The 19,852-nt window shown below is 36.5% G+C and overlaps 8 protein-coding genes across 8 annotated transcripts; 4 read left to right on the top strand and 4 right to left on the bottom strand.

Moving 5' to 3' along the window:
• Nucleotides 1-94: 94 nt before the first annotated feature.
• CAB4 (putative pantetheine-phosphate adenylyltransferase) lies at nt 95-1,042 on the top strand (the record flags this gene model as incomplete). Its single annotated transcript, XM_003676790.1, has 1 exon — nt 95-1,042. The coding sequence occupies one exon, from the start codon at nt 95-97 to the stop codon at nt 1,040-1,042; it is 948 nt and encodes a 315-aa protein (XP_003676838.1).
• A 176-nt stretch (nt 1,043-1,218) lies between these two features.
• Nucleotides 1,219-3,324, top strand: RNH70 (Rnh70p; the record flags this gene model as incomplete). Its single annotated transcript, XM_003676789.1, has 1 exon — nt 1,219-3,324. The coding sequence occupies one exon, from the start codon at nt 1,219-1,221 to the stop codon at nt 3,322-3,324; it is 2,106 nt and encodes a 701-aa protein (XP_003676837.1).
• Nucleotides 3,325-3,456: 132 nt separating this feature from the next.
• RTT102 (Rtt102p) lies at nt 3,457-4,056 on the bottom strand (the record flags this gene model as incomplete). The annotated part of the gene is made up of 1 exon (XM_003676788.1): nt 3,457-4,056. The coding sequence occupies one exon, from the start codon at nt 4,054-4,056 to the stop codon at nt 3,457-3,459; it is 600 nt and encodes a 199-aa protein (XP_003676836.1).
• An 874-nt stretch (nt 4,057-4,930) lies between these two features.
• NCAS0E04090 (uncharacterized protein) lies at nt 4,931-7,078 on the top strand (the record flags this gene model as incomplete). The annotated part of the gene is made up of 1 exon (XM_003676787.1): nt 4,931-7,078. One exon carries the CDS (start codon nt 4,931-4,933, stop codon nt 7,076-7,078), a length of 2,148 nt encoding a protein of 715 aa, XP_003676835.1.
• A 248-nt stretch (nt 7,079-7,326) lies between these two features.
• Nucleotides 7,327-7,755, bottom strand: NCAS0E04080 (uncharacterized protein; the record flags this gene model as incomplete). Its single annotated transcript, XM_003676786.1, has 1 exon — nt 7,327-7,755. The coding sequence occupies one exon, from the start codon at nt 7,753-7,755 to the stop codon at nt 7,327-7,329; it is 429 nt and encodes a 142-aa protein (XP_003676834.1).
• A 974-nt stretch (nt 7,756-8,729) lies between these two features.
• Nucleotides 8,730-9,476, top strand: EFG1 (Efg1p; the record flags this gene model as incomplete). Its single annotated transcript, XM_003676785.1, has 1 exon — nt 8,730-9,476. One exon carries the CDS (start codon nt 8,730-8,732, stop codon nt 9,474-9,476), a length of 747 nt encoding a protein of 248 aa, XP_003676833.1.
• A 79-nt stretch (nt 9,477-9,555) lies between these two features.
• On the bottom strand, nt 9,556-15,435 carry SLH1 (RNA helicase; the record flags this gene model as incomplete). The annotated part of the gene is made up of 1 exon (XM_003676784.1): nt 9,556-15,435. The coding sequence occupies one exon, from the start codon at nt 15,433-15,435 to the stop codon at nt 9,556-9,558; it is 5,880 nt and encodes a 1,959-aa protein (XP_003676832.1).
• A 323-nt stretch (nt 15,436-15,758) lies between these two features.
• YTA7 (chromatin segregase YTA7) lies at nt 15,759-19,748 on the bottom strand (the record flags this gene model as incomplete). Its single annotated transcript, XM_003676783.1, has 1 exon — nt 15,759-19,748. One exon carries the CDS (start codon nt 19,746-19,748, stop codon nt 15,759-15,761), a length of 3,990 nt encoding a protein of 1,329 aa, XP_003676831.1.
• Between the last annotated feature and the right edge of the window lie 104 nt (nt 19,749-19,852).

The raw sequence follows: 19,852 nt of genomic DNA, 5'->3' as shown, positions 1-19,852 counted from the left end.
ATTGAATTTTTCAAGTGGATTTTATCGAAAGTGTGAAGTGTTAGGTTGCATATGAAGGCAAGCAATTAAAGATTCAAAACATAGATAGACAATTATGAGAGTTGGGATCGTATTGGATTGGTTTCATAGAACGGATTATACCAGTGTGCAAGTTATCTTGAAACAATGCCTGAACCAAATAGAATTCCGAACAGAACACCAGAAGGAAGATTGCCTTGATATTTTACTCGTGAACAACCATAGAACCCCTATTCAAACGTCACATTATCTCGATACAATACTGGGAAAGCTGTATAGCGTCACAAGAGATATACTGTTAGAGCATGGATTTTATCTTCTGCCCATTAATATTCTCTTTGAAGGGTTCAATTCTGATATCGCACGATGGGATGTCTTATTTACTGGTGAGAACTCATTGTTTATAAAGGAGAACGTCCTGCATTATAAAAAGCATATACCTTTCCAAATATCACATGCTGAATCACCTGAATATGAAGATGAGGAGGACAGCGAAGTCGATGGGTTACACGTGGATAGGAACAAATATGAAGTTACAGCTTTGGGTGGAACATTCGATCATATCCATGATGGCCACAAGATTCTTTTGACTATGGCTGCATTTGTTACTTCTAAGAGATTAATAGTAGGTGTCACGGATGAGGAATTGTTGGTGAATAAGAAGTTTAAAGAGTATTTACAGAATTTTGATGAAAGATGTTCTAATGTTCAATCTTTCATCGACTTAATAAAACCAACATTGAAGACCGAAATTGTGCCGATTAAAGATGTATGTGGTCCCACAGGAACAGTTCCCGAAATCGAATGCCTTGTGGTGAGTCGTGAGACGATAAAGGGTGGTGAGTTTGTCAATAAGACTAGAAAGGCTAAGGGGTTTTCTATTTTAGATATCGTGGTGGTGAATATCCTTGGCGGAGATGAGGAAGATGGGTGGAAGGAGAAGTTGAGCAGTACAGAAATTAGGAAGATGACGATGGAACATCAACAGAGGCATAGTCAGAAATCTCACCCAAAAACATCTTAGCCTCAAAAGGCATCAGATGCCTATAGGTAGTGTTTATAGTGACCTTCAAACCGAGAGGGTTGATTGAGATAACCTCTATCATGAGTGTGATTAATTAGTGTCACTCTAGTCAATCGCCGTTGACGATGCGCTAGAATTTTTGTAACTTTATATAACTGTAATGAAATTTTTCAACGATGAAGTATTCGGAGAATAAAAGATACAGTAAAGATCAAACTGTCTTAATTAAGTGCATTCTTTCCCGTGGATTCTGTTCTTTTTTGCTATCATTACATTCGCTACCAATCCTGCTAATATTAATGGATTCGCCAGGAACATCGCCTAAGAAGGAAATACACCATTCAGCTGGTGTCGTTCTGGATAAAGGTCATCCGATATCAGAATCACAATCGCAAATGGTCGATAGTAGTGTGGCAAGACTAAGTATTAGTGAAGATTCTGCTTCAAAATTTGGAATTGTGAACTCCATCTCGAACAGTTCCGAAAAAGGGACAGATTCGACATCGAACCAGGTCAAGAGAAGAAGATCAAGTGTAGCATCCATTAATGGTAATGTCATCATGAAATCAAGACAAAATAGTACTATTTCTTTACCCAGAAAGAAAAAGAAAAAGAAGAACAGCAAACCATTTTCTTTTACGATTACAGATCAATACGTTGGTAAACATGATAATACCAAGAAGATTTCGATTAAAGATATTAGAGATCTAACATTATATGCATTAAAGGATACGAATAATATGCCCCCTTGGGTTCAGCTAGATAACAGAAGTTCATTGCAGAAGATGATTGTCTTATTTGTTCCTGGCTTAGAGACTCCAGATTTCAATCTACCAGATGGTGCCACGTTTGACGACATTTTGAAAAATAAAGATGAATGTAATTTCAAATATTTCAGCAAATATCCAGATTTGATAAGTTTAGTTCCCAATAATGATCTACAGGCTTTCCCAGTGGTTGCACCAGGCTCTAGAACTACTTTATATTCCGCTTATAATTCATTCATGAATGTAGGATTGACAAAGAATGAAAAAATTACACGTAGAAATGAGCTATCTAAGAAGAGGATAACCATCCATGATTTATTGATGGACCTTGACAAATTAATTGAAAATGATTACCCAATTCATCCAGACACCGAGGGGTTAACATCTGATATGAAAATTGAATTGACAGAACAGGAGAAAAATTCCACTGACACATGGTTCAACACCAAAAAATTTGATCACAATGGTTCACATACATACGCACTTGACTGTGAAATGTGTCTTTCTGATAATGGATTGGTATTAACTAGGGCTAGTATTGTTGATTTCGATTGCAAAGTTCTGTATGATAAATTAGTGAAACCCGACGTTCCTATTATTGATTATTTAACTAAATATAGTGGTATTACTAAGGAGAAGTTAGAGCCAGTGACAACCACTTTGAAGGATGTGCAAGAAGATATATTAAAGATCATTAGTTCAGATGACGTTTTAATTGGGCATTCATTACAAAGTGATTTAAATGTCTTAAAACTAAGACACCCAAAAGTTGTTGATACTGCTCTTATCTTTGACCATAAAGCTGGTCCACCATTCAAGCCAGCACTACGTTATTTGGCATCCGAATATCTCCATACAACTATTCAAAATACAGATGTCCTTGGTCATAATTCCATTGAAGACGCTAGGACATGTATGGAATTGACTAAATTAAAAATCGTCAATGGAATGGTATTTGGTATATCTATAAATACCGAAAATTTGTTTTCGAGGCTAATGAAATCTGGTGTGAGAACCTTACTCTTGAATGATTCAGTTCCATCAAGACAGACAGGATTAGAAAATGATCTTCGAAATTTAGCCACCCAAAAGTTACGTTGCACTACAGACCAAGAGATATATGATAATATTCTAGAAAAGATGAATTCATTTGAATTAACAGTGGGGAGATTGAGAGATTTGGAATTTTCAAGAGGATTTTCTCAGCCATCACTTAAATCAAGTCGTAGAATGGAAGATGTACCCTCAGCAGAGGTAATACTAGAAAATTTAGGTAAAAATATTAATGAAATATATGAAAAAGCTCCATCTGGAACACTAATTATGATCTTATCAGGTACCGGTGATACTAGGCCTTGGGGTCAGATAATGAAAGAATTAAATAAATTACCAAATCAAGAGAAAATGTCACAAAGAAAGGAGAGAGAGAAAGAGATTGAACGTTCCATTGGAGTCGCACGAGATGGTGTTGCCACGGTTATCATAAAACAAGATTCAAGCATCAAAAATGACTGAATGACCAAACAAAAGCATACTTAACAGCCCAATTTCTAAAATAACATATTTGATTATTTAATAGACAGTGTAAATATACTCTTTAGAATTATATAAATGTAAAATAATATTAATACTATAATTACAATTCCTCTACTCTAGCGCAATATCACCGTCTTCATCCAGTGTTGGCTTTGCAGCATTTTTTAATTCTTCTTCAGTTGGTTCCTGTGTCACATTGGGTATATTTTCCGTTGCGGACTTTTCAGTTTCTCCTACCAAGTCTAATTGTGTAGTAGTGATTGAGGTTGGATCTGTTCTATCGGATGTCTCTACTGTAGTGCTTACTACTGTATTGAGATCTTCATTGTAGGTTTTATCAGAAGATTCGTTTCCCACCGATGAAGGAAGTTCGGTTACAATGGACGGTGTTAGTGTAGTAGTGCCAGCAGTAGACACATCGTCCACTATTGGTTCTGAATCTTGAGCAGTAGTGTCTGCTCCATTTTTCTTTTCATTACTTTTGGTATTTGCATCACTTGATCCTGAAAGACCTGGGATGGCCTCACTTCCACCAACGGCCCCTCTAATATCAGCCATGGTCAAAGAATCCTCCCCTGTCTGTGCGCCATTCTTTTTCTGCTTCCTACTGAAGGCGTCACCACCGACATCGCCTTTACTTCTATCGAATTGGTCAAGATCGAATACATCAAGTTCTTCATAATTAATGGTATCATCAGTGTCTACAATCATAGCATCATTTTCAATTCCCTGCCATTTTTTGAATTGAAAAGGATACTTCTCAGTTTTATCATCTGCATCACCAGAAGGGGTAGCTACGCCAGCATAATTTATGTTATTAGATACATTTGGAAGGGCAGCAGTTTCGTCTGACTTCAATGGTGTAAACCAAGCAAACTTCCAGTTCGCTATTTGTTTTCTTCAGACGATGTAAAATAGCCATTACCACGGTTTGCCTTATTGATCAATGTTTCTACTGCGGTCATTTTGTACAGTCTGGGTTGTAGTTAGTGCTTTTAATGTCGTTCTAGTCTGTTGATGATGTTTTAAATTTTTATTGTTTTCATTTCGAATTTCCATGTCCAACGGCAATGGATCTTAGACACCAAAACCCACGAGATAAGTTCAACACTCAAATCATCCTTTTTGTGATTTATTGACAATGAGGTGTTTTAATATTAGTATACTATAGTCTATTCTCAACAGTATGTATGTTAATGATGATTATTATGTAATCAGTCTGGGGCACTTTTTAAAAGTTAACTATTCTGACAATTATAACCCTTTTTAGTATCATTCGTTAATATACGTTTTTCAAGTCTTGCACCAGTTCGAATCTTTTATATCACCAAACTCTTTTCTTTGAATTCAAGGTTATACAATTTACCAATATTGCTAGAAGCTTCTTTTCAAAGCTTTGGTTATTTTTCTAGTTTATTTGAAACTAACAAAGAATTCACTACCTTCTTTTTAAAAACTTTTCAAAATCTTGTCTTCAACAAGAAATTATCGGAACTGTTGCTCTTAACAAGAAGGAGGAAACAGTTCAGGCAACAAGGAACCAAGCTGTTAATATTCTCCATTGTCTTACTTTGTTGAGACGTTAATGACTTCAAGGTCAAGATCTTCAAAGCCAATCGAAGAAGAATCAAAGAATGCTATTCGCCCCATTCATACGATAGATTCAGTGATTCGAGACGATCCAAGCAACAAGAAGGAGAAACTAGTGAGAGTTCAATCAGAGGAGAAGTCCTCTACACCAGCAACTAAAGATTCTGATATAAATGATATAAGTCACATTAATGTAAGCTATGGTAGAAATGATACCGGAACCTTGAAGGCTGCAGGCGCAGTTATCCCAAATCCTCTAAAGGAAGTTCGATATAGTTTACCTAAGAAACGGACTTCCAGTAAAGAAATTCGAGATGATTCCAGTAGCAAGAAAGAAAATGCATTTAGGGATTATTCAGAAAATAAGTCCCCCGCTCAGGCATCGAAAACGTCTGAAACAAAGGAAGCAAATCACGTTAATGTGAACTTTAATGCAAACGATGTTGGAATTTTAACTGGAGATGTTGTTGGGTCAAATTCTCCAAATCGATATCAATCTATTTTGCATGAGAACGGTGCCACTACCGATAGAATGACCACCTGGAATGCAAAAGAACATGTATTACCACAAGATGAACAAATATTGGTTAAGTCAATACGGCATCTTTCATCATGTTACTCATTTCCAAGAAATAAGGTATTGTTACGTTTGGCCCATGATTGTTTAAAGAGAAGGGGTATTGAGAATGAACCAAGCCTGAGAGCTGCATGGATTAATTCATTTTTATCAAGAAATAAGAACATCTTATTAATGGAAAATAATATTCATGAAGACAAGGTTAACGCAACCTATAAAAATAAGACAAATTTTAATCATTTTTATGATCGCCTATCTTTATCATTGAAAAAATTTAAGTTTCCAAGAGAGCAAATCCTAAAGCTTGATGAGATTGTTTGTTATATAAATGAAGAGGAGGGACGCTCTACATTTCGTTTTCCTATGGATAAGGAAATATTGCATGATGATGATAACTATAAAGATGGTAATTTTAAGGAATTAAAAATTATTGAATGTGTTAGAAGTACAGGAACCATTTTCCCACCAACTGTTATATTTCCTGAAGGGACAATCCTAAATGAGTCAGTAACACCATTTTTCTCAGAGAATAAGGAAAAATTTACGAATTGGAAGTTTATTCATTCTGTTCGAGGTAGTGATAGTGCACCTTTGTGGTGGTTACAAAACATATTTAAGGTATATGGGAGAAAAGGTCATAAGCCATCTTTATTGTTAATTAAAGAAGATTCACCCTTTTTAACCACAAGGTTCATTCTAGCATGCTCCAAGATGAATGTTCAATTATTCCTCCTTTCCGAGGAGAGTGATTTTTGGTGTAAACCCTTACAAATTAGTTCTTTTGGGTTGATGGAGGGGTTTATAGATTTTGCCTCAACAAATCCTGATGCAACCCCTTCACATTTGCATACAAAAAACTATCCTATGCCCCTTATGAAACCTCTACTGTTGTATGCTTCAAGTAGACTCCATGGATTGAAAACGTTTGATATTAGGAGTGGGTTTAAGAATAGTGGTATAGTACCATGTGATAAAACAGTCGTCGAAGAAAGGATATGGAAATCCAAAGAAAAGGACAGTGCTGACCAGAATCAGGAGATTTCTACATCAAGTAATGTAACTAAAACCAACTCGGATGATATTAAAGTAAAAGCAGAAATTACTTCAATTGACCTACTTAATGACACGGATGGTGAAGAAGAGAATGACAAAGATAATGAGGACGATGAAGTTGATGACGATGTCCTAATGATGTTGCCAACGACTTCTAATAATAAGGATATAAATGTAAGTGAAATGCTTAAAGAGCCTTCGAAGGTTGATTCTTCAAATGACAGCATAGTCGAAAGAGAAGAAGGTGCGGCAAGGACGTCATCCAGTGATATGGCATTTACTAACGACACAGGTTTATCGGAGAACAAGAAAGTAGAGAAGCCATTGGAGCTAAATAAGTCTGATGATGAAAACCCTGATGTTGAGTCAGTGACCAACTTTAGTAAGTTTATAAATGCTTTCAATGCTAAGACCTCAACACTCTTTGTAGCTGATGGCAATGAGGAACCATCAAACGCTGAAAAGCATGATATTCAAATGACAGGTTCAATAGCCAAAAAGGACAGACAATGATATGACGATTTGTAATTCTATACTAATATGAAATAAGATTCTTATCGAAGTTCTATTTGCATCAACTAATATTTTTTTAAATTATTTTAGGTATATATGTAGGTCTAGAAGGTGCAGGACTCGACTAAAAAGATATGGTTTGTCTAGTTGTCATTGTAAAATCACTCGTACCTCCTATTCATAATGGTATTCGAATTCTACTAATTCCTTCTTCTATTTGTTTCAATTTGCGGATTGGGTGAGATTTCTCACATATGATAAATTGTTTCACCTTCGCATAACTTTTCCACCAACTCATAGTCGGAATCGTAACCGGCAAATGCAACATATCCAGGGGCACCTTTATTTTCGTCAGCGACGGGATAATGTCTTGTAGGAACGTCCATATTCTCCATAATACAAAATGAAAGGTGTTCTTCATTAGGCTCGAAATCTAAAGAAATTCTCTTAGCAATGGTCTTAAATTCACCTCTCTTATCACAGCTAGGGCCACCACGAGCCCATAGCTTTATGACCGAACTGCCAGGACCGCCCATCTGTTCTTTAATAGGGGTACAGTGGAACCATTCATAATGAATTCTGGTGGAATATTTGAAGTATTCCACTGCAGCAATTAATGTCAGACAGATGCAAACATAGAGTAGAAGATTCTTCACTTGTGTGGTACGCTTATTCATTGAACCGATTGTGTAGTATAGTTTAAAGTGAATGGTTTCAACGAGTTGCCCCTATCTTTGACATTGGTTTCTAATTATTCGAAATTGGAAAAAGTTAGAAGTTTCATTGTTGTTATTTTTTTGGCACCGCCTTGCGAAATTTCAATGACACAACTTTCATCAAATTTCGAACTTTATTTAATGTTTTTGGAACAATTGTATAGAGGAATAGGAGGTAGTCGGGTTTAGCTATTCAATTTGGTTTTTGCATGGAAAATACAATCGAGAAGGGAGTAAAAAGAAGTAGATGATGGCTACTAATAAAACATACCGGTACAAGCACCAATACATAGATATGTATAGATACTAATAAACTTTTTTGCCTATACCACATATATATGTCAACAAGAGTAAGCCCATAATTAAATTTAATGTCAGTATTTTTGTTTTATATTAAATCCTGTTCATTTTTTTTTAATCCTTTTAAAAATAAACTTTCTCTACCTCAATTTAAAGTTAAAACACCTTTTTTAATTTTAAAAACACAACTATAGTTCAGAGTATTTCTTTTCAAGATTAATTACTAAACCACACATACTGGACACCACTAGGTTTTTTAGTATACGTTTAACAGAAATCAGCATGAGTAAAGGTGACAGTAGGATTTATAGTAACAATTATTGCCTCTACATAAAATAAGACAATTGTAAATAAAAGAAATTTTTTCATCAATGTGGAAAAAAGATATCTCACATGGCTTGGGATTACAATTATTTGAACCTTTAGACTTGAATTTCTTTATCTGTCAAAATTATTTGCTTGTACGGGGGTTTCTCTGCGTGGAAAATTTCACGAAATTTCACTGCGACAAAAATTTTCAGCTCATCGATTTATTTCATTTCATTAGAATAATAAATCTTATTGCACAATTTGATCATTCAAAGTATAACAGCTTTAGGATATACCCTCATAAATCCAGATAATATAGCAACGACATGGCTTACCCCAAATCACAAAGAAAAAGTAAAGCACTTGGTTCATCGTTGGAGATGGCTCAATTTCTGGATGCAGGCGCCAATAAGATCAAAAGAAGAATAAGGGATCTAGAGAGACTCTTGAAGAAAAAGAAAGATATATTGCCAGATACTGTTATCGTCGAGAAGGAAAGAACGTTAGAGGCCCTAAGGATGGAATTAGAGAATGCTGAATTAAGACATAAGACTAAACAAAATGCTAAAAAATACCATATGGTTAGATTCTTCGAAACCAAGAAGGCGACCAGGAAATATAAGAAGGCCCTTAAACAGTTAGCCTCCGCAAAGGATAAGGATGAAAAAGAACTTAGAGGTGCCCAATTACTGGAAAGTAAGATTGATCTTTGTTATGTCGTTAACTTCCCAAAGACAGAAAAATACATTGCATTGTATCCGACCGAAAATACTGATGATCTTGAAACAGGTTCAGAGAAGACAAATATCAGCAAAGAGAATACAAATGTTAGGAGAGAAGCCTTCCGTACATTGGTGGCGAATCAATTAGAAGAGGGTACTTTACCCGTATCTTTAGAAGAAATCATGAAGGGTAAGAAATTGGACAAAAATGGTGCTGGTATCATGCTGGAAGAAGATATCGAAAATAAAAGTAAGAAATCACGTCCTTCTGTTGAAGTAAAGGGTTCGAAGGAGCCAGAAGTCCAACAGAATGAGGAAGAAGAAGAGGAAGAAGATGACTTCTTTGAATAAATCCAAGTTATGGAAAAAGTATGTTACATAAAAAATTCATTATAAAATCTATATAAATTATCTGCACATCCCCAATCTCTTAGCGTAACTTTTGCTTAAGATTGTATTTGAGATCTAAGGCGTCATTTACCAGAATGAAGTCTAAAGTTTCCCCAGATAATTCATCTGGTATTATCAAATCACAGGTAATATGTACTTCTTTACCACTCTGTCTTGGTTGGCATCTCTTCAAGATTAGCAATTCAGTACCTTGATATCCGATTAAAAACCATAATTCCTTTTGAACTTTTGGGAACTTATCACAATACACCTCAAATCCCCTATTATTCTTCGACGACAGATGTCTCGCCATTAGTGTTAATTTATCGTCATCTTTCTGTTCTGCAAAATGTATATCTGTCAAAATAGGTAGCCTTTGACAAACATACAAAAACTGTTTTCTATCTTCCTCAATAACATTAAATTTGGTAATAAGGTTTTGTAACTTACCAAAACTATATGATCCAATATCGTTTAATGTCAATGAGCCCTTCCTAGCAGTTAAGGGATAACCTTGTTCGCTAAATTTAATATCATCAATTCTGTTCAAATTACAACCAGGCAATAACCCAATTGGGTCATCCTCATACCAATATCCTTGTTTAACACATTGCATTAATTTAACCAAAGTCAAAACAGTATCCAAGTAGCCTAATTCACTGGCAACATCGATATATGCTTGCAAGATACGCAGAGCTTGTTCTAGAACAGAGACGGTATCTTGAATATAATCGGCAATAGGAAGGTCCACGCGACTTAAATGAGCTTGTAATAGTAAAAATGCCTTCACATGAGGATCCCACATAGGCAATTCCTCATCTCCATTGAATGTACTTTCAGCAGAATATCGTGATTGAGATGATAACTCTTCGTTCATTATTGTTTCTCCACCTCTTGTAGATAATTCATCATACTCTACCGCTAAGGAGAGCCATTTCAACGCATCTTTGAATGTTGCCTTGTTATGAATTTGCTTTAGTAACATTCTTATAGTCTTGTGAGAAAGATAGTAGTAAGATGCAACACTCAAGAATGGGGTTGGTTCGATATCATCCTTATGAAGAACGATACATTGTGACTCTTCCAAATTATCCAACGTAGTATCAATTAATTCACTTAAATGTTTACTAACACCAGCATCTCCTGAATCACCTTCGATACCGTAATATGTTGGATTATGATGGGCTCTCCGGAAGAAAAATGTCCAGTGCAAGAAATCGAGAGCTTCTTGTTTGGTTGTGATGGTTCCCGATGTTATTTCTGCACCCAAATGATCATCCAATACTTTATGCAAAGAAGATTCCACAGGGAATCCAACATTTAAGAAATGCTTATAAAACATCTTCTTTGAATCTCTAGTATACACAATAGCAGTACCGGTTGTATCATAGGCAGGTCTACCTGCTCTACCCATCATTTGTAAAATATCAGTTAAATCCATATCCTTATATCCCCCGATTTTACGATCAAAAAATTGTGTACCTTTAATAACCACTAAGTGGGCAGGTAAATTAACACCCCAAGCTAATGTCGATGTTGCAATTAAAATTTGAATTTTGTTTTTCTCAAATAATTTGTGAGAAATTGAACGATCTTTCTCAACCAAACCGGCATGATGCAAACCAATACCAAATTGTAGTGATAATTTTAGCGTATCATCACTAACTTGAGAAATATAATATCTTAGCTCTTCTTCATCATCAATATTCAAAAATCTTCTTGGATTATCTTCCATACCACACAAGTGGATCAGGTCCAGCGCAGTTAATCTAGTTTGTCTACGTGACGCCACAAAGATCAACGCAGGCTTATTGGGCGAATGTTGCTTAATGGCCATAAATGCAGGTTTGTTCATTGTCTTCATCAAAGGACAAAAGGCAAGATTGTCAGGGAATCCATCAATATACATCTTCAATGGAACAGGACGGACACTTGATGAGAAATTATATAACCCGTTATTCTTAACCCCTAACCAACTAGCCATATCATGAGCATTAGATACAGCAGTAGACATACCTAACAAACGAATGGGTTTGTTTGTTTGGGACGCAATATAGTTCATACGACTAACAATCATTTCCAGGATAGGACCACGATCACTTGCCAATAAGTGAATTTCATCCATGATGACTAGGGATATATCTTGAACAAATTTACGAGTCTGCCAATTACGAGAAATACCATCAAATTTTTCTGGAGTAGTAATTATAATAGTTGCATCACGAACATCACGAGGATCAGGTAAAGAATCACCCGTTAATTCAACAACTTTATCACCTGTTACCGGTGTGATTCTCTTCCTCCAATCATCCACTCTTTCCCTAACCAAAGCTTTCATTGGTGCAATGTAGACGATCTTTTTACCTGGGTAATCTCTAAAAGCATGCCAAATGGCCAATTCTGCAACAACAGTTTTCCCAGATCCAGTTGGTGACCCTACAAAGACATTTTCATTGGTGTTATATAATGTATGGAACGTCATTGTTTGCATTGGGTTGAAATATTTGAATGGATAAATCGATTCAACCAATGGGTTGTGAAGAGCATTTGTTGGTAACGGTCTCAACCTTTGTAATTTGGTTTGTAATGTCTCATTATAGGGTTTTATTAAATGTTGAAAAGATATGGCATGAACTGACTCGCATCCAATCCATGTGTCTGAAATCACTTTAACCACAACCTGGGGTGGTAGTGGATCTGACAGTGGGATCATGAAATCCATTTCATGGGAATTCTTAAGATGTTTTCTGTTCAAGATGAATTTCTCAAAATGAAGAATTTGTGACTTATCTGATTCTTCAACTAATACCCAAAAAAATTGAGCTTCACCATGTATTCTACCATCCCATGTGAAGTCTGGATGCAGAGTTACATGAATTCTCATAACATTTGATGAAATAGGGAAAATTTCGGCATCAATCTGTATCTTAGGGAATCGGCTTAAGAGACTGTAGATTCTCCCACCCATCTTTTTATTGTGAACTAATTCTCCAATTTCTTCAGGTTCTAATTCTAACAAGTGTTCCATTGAGGGGTTCTTTGTTCTTAATTGATGAAGAATGTTATCTGGCAAGTCAAATTGACATAATGGATTGTCAAAAGCCCATAATCTCTTATCAATTGATTTGCAAATATCCAACATAACCTTCGCAAAATTTCCCCATCTTCTGTTGACACCTATTAAAAATAATGCACGACATATTCTAACGGAATTTTGAGCAACATAATTAGCATCGGATGAAAGAGCGGAGTCGAATATTCTACTTTGTGAAATATAGGCTTGTAATAGAACGTTGGTTTTCCCTTGTGGAGTATCCAGAGCGCCACCTATCTGACATTGAACAGCAGTATCGACTAATTTTGTTAACTCGGACGATTCTTCCTCTCTAAATTTAATTCCATCAAATTCACTACTCATACTTATCATAGATAGCACATCCGCTTCAGTAGCTCGTGGATCACACATTTGGTTAAAAATTTCAACAGATTCATTTAGTAAGTAGAAATCAGAGGAAACCCTCCCTAAGTCCTTAGCAATAAAATGCATGGATATTTCGTCAAAAACTATCATTTGGAGAGCATGTAATCTTCTTGCAGCAGTAACAATCATCTTTTTCCGACGTTCATACAATTGAGGATCAGTTGCCACCTCATCCCATTCGATACCATACGTAAAAGGGTTTTTTCTCATCCTTACAAACATGTACGTGTAACCTAACCATTGGACTGCTTCTTCTACATTTGTGACTGTACCTAAAGATATTTCTGCATTTAGATTATCAACCAATTTGGCACCAAATTTTGATTCTATTGGATGCTGTTGGGTTATCAAAGAGACATAATGATCTAAACGCTCACTTGATGTACAAAGTATACCTGTACCATTGGCTGAGCCAAAACCTGGTCTTCCTGCACGACCAAAGATTTGAATGACATCAGAAATACCTAAATCGATGAATCCACCCTTCTTGGCATCATAGACTTGAGTTCCTTTAATAATAACACAATCTGCGGGTAAATTCACCCCCCAGGCAAGTGTTGCTGTACAACAAAGTACTTTGATAGCACCGTCCTTAAACATTTTTTCAGTTAGATTTCTATCAGAACGGGACATACCTGCATGATGAACACCAAAACCAAATTGGAAAATTTCCTTCAGATCTTTATCCCGATTCTTAGCTAATTGTTTAGAATATCTGTCCTTTGTTGATGGATCAGGGGCAAAGAAGTCAAGTTCGTTATTTGATTGTGCCATCTTAATGAATGTTCTTGCACTTTTTACAGTTTCTTTTCTCGCATGAACAAATACCATTACCTGATATCCACGTTCAATCATTTCTAAAAGCTTATCATATGCAGTTTTGTCAATATTTTCTTTGCATTGTTTACTTCCATCCTTCCCTCTACAACCCAAGAGTTGTTGTTCTAAAGGTTTGGGACGGAATGATTGATCAAAATAAAACATACCAACCTGTCTATTCACACCTAAGAAATCGGCGACATCCATAAAGTTCGGTAGCGTTGCTGATAAACCAACAATACGGATCATTGATTGGGAACTTTCCACTTGTCTCAAAGTACGCGCTACTAAAGTCTCAATAACAGAACCACGGTCTTCGTGTAACAAGTGCACTTCATCGATAATGAGTAATTTGACCTTAGAAACTAAATCATTATCACCATTGGCCTTACGAGTCACCACATCCCATTTCTCAGGAGTTGTAACAATAACCTGTGTTTCCAGGATTTCTGACTTAGTTAATTGCATATCCCCCGTCAATTCTCTTACTCTGATATTGAAAACTGATAGTTTCTCACTGAATTTACTCACAATTTCTGCTGCAAGGGCCTTCAAAGGGGCGACGTATATGACCTTAAAATCGTCATATTGAATGTCCAATTCTCCCTCATAATCAAGAGTAGAATATTGTTTAATTGTGTTCAAAACACTCAGCAAGGCGACATCAGTTTTACCTGCACCAGTTGGGGCACAAATTAGCATATTTTCATTTGTGGTATATGCAACAGGATACACTAGTGATTGAATCTGATTTAAGGTTTCATATTTAAACACAGCTCTGCAAAAATGATCTAGGTCAGAAATCTTTATAAGCTTTGTATAAAAACTCTTTTTACTAGAGGATGGATCAGCCGCCGGAATTATAATTTCTTCAAACGTTTGATATGATTGCCTTGTTGTCCCTAATGGTAAGGTAAATTTTTGACCAGAAAATGATAGAGAGGAAGAACCAGCTGCCTCGTATTTTCTAAAGACATGTGGGTATTTAATTACTTTTTCAGCTGGATCTAATTTTTGGTTCTTAGCCATTTGAGCATTTTGTAATACTTGATTCCTAATATCTTGCTGACTTAACAAACCTGATGAGCCCTCATTAGATGTTTTTATTAGTCTTAACACTTCTTCTATTGGTTGAGAAACAATCTGATTACGATTTTCTAGCAGAAACGATAATAATTCGATATTTTCAGTGCCGACAAGATCCAATAATTCCTTAGCTAGTTCCCCTTTTTCATAGTTGTAGGTTAATTGTAAGGCAGACTCAAGCAGCGAATCGGTGGATAATGAACTTGTGCTGGAAGCTGCCAATAAATAAAGTTTCTTGTAAATTGAGTCAGTGTTACCTTTCTTATAGGAATCTACTACTTCTTGTAATTTTTCAAAAGATATATCATTGAAATCATCATATATATCATCCCAATTATTTCGATCTTGGGACAACACAGTCAGATCATCCTTGGTATCTACAGCCTTGTCAGTTTTCTTAGTCTTGAACTCATTGTCAATCTCAGGAATATTAATCTTGGTTTTGTCTAACTTGAAAGTTTCAGCTGCCTGCACCATGGATTGCATGGCCTGCATATAAGATCCAGCCGAGGTAATCGAGTAAGATGTTGACATTGTAAGCTTTCTCTGGATACCTTCTTCTTACCTCTTTTCTCTGTAATTCTCACAGCAAGAGTTGCCACCCAAGTCAGTGCACTCTTCATCTTCAGCATTTGATGGAAATATTTCAGCGCCAGGCTCCGCGAGTACTAAACAATCGAAATACAATATCAATCTCTTTCAAAATGAAGAGTCATGAACTTTGAGATACCTTCAATCTTAGGTTGTTGTGTTCTGACTCAGGAAAATGGTGTCAAAAGAATAATTCTATTAATATATATCATTACATTTCAATGTTTTGTGTACAGAGATCGTACAATATATGCACTAAACTAAACCTACTTGCTTTCAAGGTAAGTCAGTAACTTACTAATTGTATCTTTCTTATCCCAAGCCTGGCGATCCTCCCATATTATCCTCACGACCTCTGCATATACTCTTTCCAAATACGACACAGTTCGATTTTGAGTATTTTCTGCCAATGTGTTCACGATTAAAGTTATAGATGCATCTTCCACAACCACTTCTTTACTTTCTTCATGTTGAGTATGCTCAATATTACTTACCATCTCTTCCCCAATAACCTCGGTTTTCTCATCAGTAAGTGCTGTCTTTGTTTCTGCTGTTTTGGTAATTGAATTTATTGAAATTGCATTTGTATTGTCCTCAATTGAAGACTTTGTTTCATTTTCAGAATGAATCTTATCCCCTTGGACATCAATAGAATTCGGTTTCAATCCACTGTGGTTCCCTTCAATATTGTCTTCAATGGGTGCGTCATTGTTAACAACATTCACGAGGCTCGGTTGAGTCATATTTATGGTGTTCGTGTCCTGGCTTGTGTTACTGGCAAATGGTCGATTCAATGTAGCTTCCAATTGTAATTGATTGCCTGATCCAACACCTACTGAATCCACATTTTCTTTTAAATTGGCATTAACTGAATCCATTTCTAAAGGTACATCCTGTTGTGTCGCTGTAAATTCTTCTCTTTCAGCCCTCTTTGCTTCATCTTTTAAAAATAATTCCTTACGTTCAAGATCTCTCAAATGAGTTGCTTTACATTCGGCAACAAAATTTGGTACAGATATATCCTCTATGCCCATTTGAGCATTGGCAAACATCTCAGATGCTTTAATTATCCTTTCTCGATCACCAGTTGTATTTGCATCACGGTATATTAACTCTATATCCTTCAGGTACTGTTTGGGTTCTGAATAATAACCATTCCACAATCTTTCCTCGACAATATCTAAATCCATATTAAAAAATCTACGTCCTGTGGCAACCTCTAAGATCATGTCATTATCTTTCACATAAGCGGGTTGCCAATTGGGATCATCGACAGGTTGAGGTTCAAAAAGATGAATCAAAAATGAATCATCGATTGGAGGTTTCCTAAAACGTTTGTATCTATTCTTAAACAAATCCATAAGACCTGAAAGTTTAATCTTCAAGACGTTCTTTAATTTCATATCCTGATGCTGGAATGACTTTAATCTTTTGCGGAGAATTTCTTCTTCAGATAACGGGTTCCCATTTTCATCAAGATTAATCGGTAATGTATTAATCTCCACTGGAGGTAATTTAGGAAGGGGCTGTTTTCTCTTTCTCCTTGTATTGAAGGACGTGGGTTTGGTTTTTAACAATGTTCTGATGGGCTCGAAATATCGTGCTCTTTCGGTTTTAGAAGGAGTTCTAAGATCATAAATGTTGCTCTCAAACGAGAGATGAGAGAATGGTTCTGTTTGAATCACCTCAGGAGTTAATGCCTCACCAACAGCTAGCAGAAGGACGCGTTCTTTGCTCTGTAATGACCTTAAAAGACTTGATAAGGTTAAGATAACACTTTCTGGAACTGTTCTTTGCCATATATCAATGTTTGGAATAAATATAATTGACGGTTGTCTTTTTCTAGCTTCAATGAAACTTTGAACTACGGTGGCTTCCATTGACTTCAAATTCTCTGATACTAATGACGCTAGGTCAAGACGCTGAACATTGTATTCCTCTAGATAATGTAAAATGGCTGCACCAATATACTGCTGACCGTTTCCAATCGGGCCTGTTATAAGTAACCGTGGTTTACATATACGTGACTCAGTGAGCTGCTTGAGTAATTGGTGTTTCTTAAACCCAGAAGCAATTGTGCCTTCTTCAGCTTCATCTGAATCATAATCCTCATAGTCAATATATTGTTGAATTAATGATGCATCCCTTTTAAAGTTCTTATGCTCATTAGGCAAAATTGTCTCTAGCAATTTCTTTATCTGATCAAATTGTTCACGTAGCAATGAATCAACTGAGTCAGGTAACGGTTCGGGAGAATTCCCTGATGATCTCGCTGATGAGGGGACAATCTTCTCTAATGCCAGCATGAAATCAGTTGTATGAACTCTCACTAACTTAGGATCCACTTGCAATTTTTCAGAGCTTCTATATATTTGTGGAAACTTCCTTTGAATACTAAATAGAGCTGCCTCGGTACACAAAGCTCTCAAATCTGCACCACCATAACCCTTAGTTAACTTTGCCAAATTTTCAATAAACTCAGGATCTAGAGGAGGATTCCATTTCTTAGTATGAATTTGTAAAATCTTGGCACGAGCTTTTAAATCAGGTAGAGGAAAATAAAATTCCCTATCAAATCTACCAGGTCTTCTCAAAGCAGGATCTACCGCATCAGGTCTATTTGTAGCACCAATGACAATAACTTGACCTCTATTATCCATACCATCCATAAGGGCTAATAATGTGGAAACAATAGATGCATGAATCTGTTCTTGCTTTGAGCTTCTCACTGGAGCTAACCCATCAATTTCATCGAAAAATATAATAGAAGGTTGATGCTTCTTTGCCTCTTCAAATAATAAACGCAGTTGCCTTTCAGCCTCACCGACCCATTTTGATAGAATATCCGCACCCTTCCTCATAAAGAACGTGATTTTTCTTGTATCTGATGAACAACTTGCTGCCAATGCACGGGCCATTAATGTCTTACCAGTACCTGGTGGACCATGAAACAATACACCTCTGGGAGGAGTAATATCAAAGTTTTGATATAATTCAGGATATAGCAAGGGCAATGCTACCATTTCCTTCAACTGGTCTATATAATTGTCGAGACCACCGACATCATCAAAATTTATATTCATGTCGACTCCTAAAGGATCTAAATCAGCTATTTCTTGCTTCTTCTTTTTCTTCTTCTGAAGACTAGCCTCGGTTTTTTCCTTTGGTGTGGCCCCCATGGGAAGAATTTCATCATCTGATGAATCGGAATCAAGAAGTAATTTATTATTTGTATTCTGAGTAGCCACATCTTGATTATAGAAGTTTGTGTTTTTTCCAAAGATTGTGGTTACATCGTTACCACCAAAGGGCCCGCCGGTGGGGAATAATCTCCTCGTAGGTCCCATATTCTGGGCTGAGTTGTATAAACCTCCATTACGACCTGTACGACGATAGGGAGAAGGGTTCGAGAATGACATTGTCTCTTGTCTATTCAGGTAACCATCCATGTTAGACGCGGATAATGGCGGTGGGATCTTATAATTAACTGGTTTCCTTCTTTCTCTTAGCGATCGTTTCTCTTGGATTGGACTATCTTGTTGTAGCTCTCTAATTTCATCAGCTAATGTTGTTGGTTCAGTGGTTGTTCCGTCTGTATGCTGATCCCCGTCCTCTAGGTAATGACCGGAACGTGTTCTTCGTCTCAAATTTCTTTGGACAGGTGGTGGGGTTGTTGATTCATGTCCACGGCTTCTTGCAGTTCTTCTGCTTCTATTACGTCTCGTATTTCGTCTCGAGTTATAGTAGACGTTCTCGTCTTCATCGTCATCAGCCTCTTCAAAATCATTCGGATCAGGTACTATAAAATTCCTATCATTCAATTGACGTTGTCGTTTATGAGCTTTCCCTTGATTGTCCATTTCGTCGTAATCATCATCGTCATCGTCATCCAAATCAACATCTGCGTCATCTGCATCTTCTTCATGAAAACTCTCATCGTCTTCCTCTGGATCATGATGGCCTCTTTTCCTCCTTGAATATGCCACATCTTCATCTTCTTGGTCCATTGAGACAATGGGTTTTTCGTCCGGTGGAGTAGCCTCACTAGTATTAGTTGGTATCAATGTATCGACGGGTTGTTCTTCTTCCGGTTCATCTGGTACTTCATCTACCTCTTCATCCAACTCCGCATAATTTATCTTCCTCAGCGATCTGTGTGACGTGTGTACAATTCCATTCTCATCTTTGATCTCTTGAGAGTTCTCATCGATGGCATTATTTTCGTCAATTTGACGGTTTCTTAAACTGTGAACCATTTAGCAGCGGCGCAAGATAAAGCAAAGTAGTAAAAACAATATTTAACAATGGGACCCAGATGTTTGAATACTAAAACCAACGCACCAGCTTAAGTTTAGATGGA

The sequence above is a fragment of the Naumovozyma castellii genome, chromosome 5 (assembly GCF_000237345.1).
Source record: "Naumovozyma castellii chromosome 5, complete genome".
NCBI lineage: Eukaryota > Fungi > Ascomycota > Saccharomycetes > Saccharomycetales > Saccharomycetaceae > Naumovozyma > Naumovozyma castellii.
The sequence above is the reverse complement of the archived record's forward strand: the minus strand, read 5'-3'. Positions and strand labels throughout refer to the sequence as shown.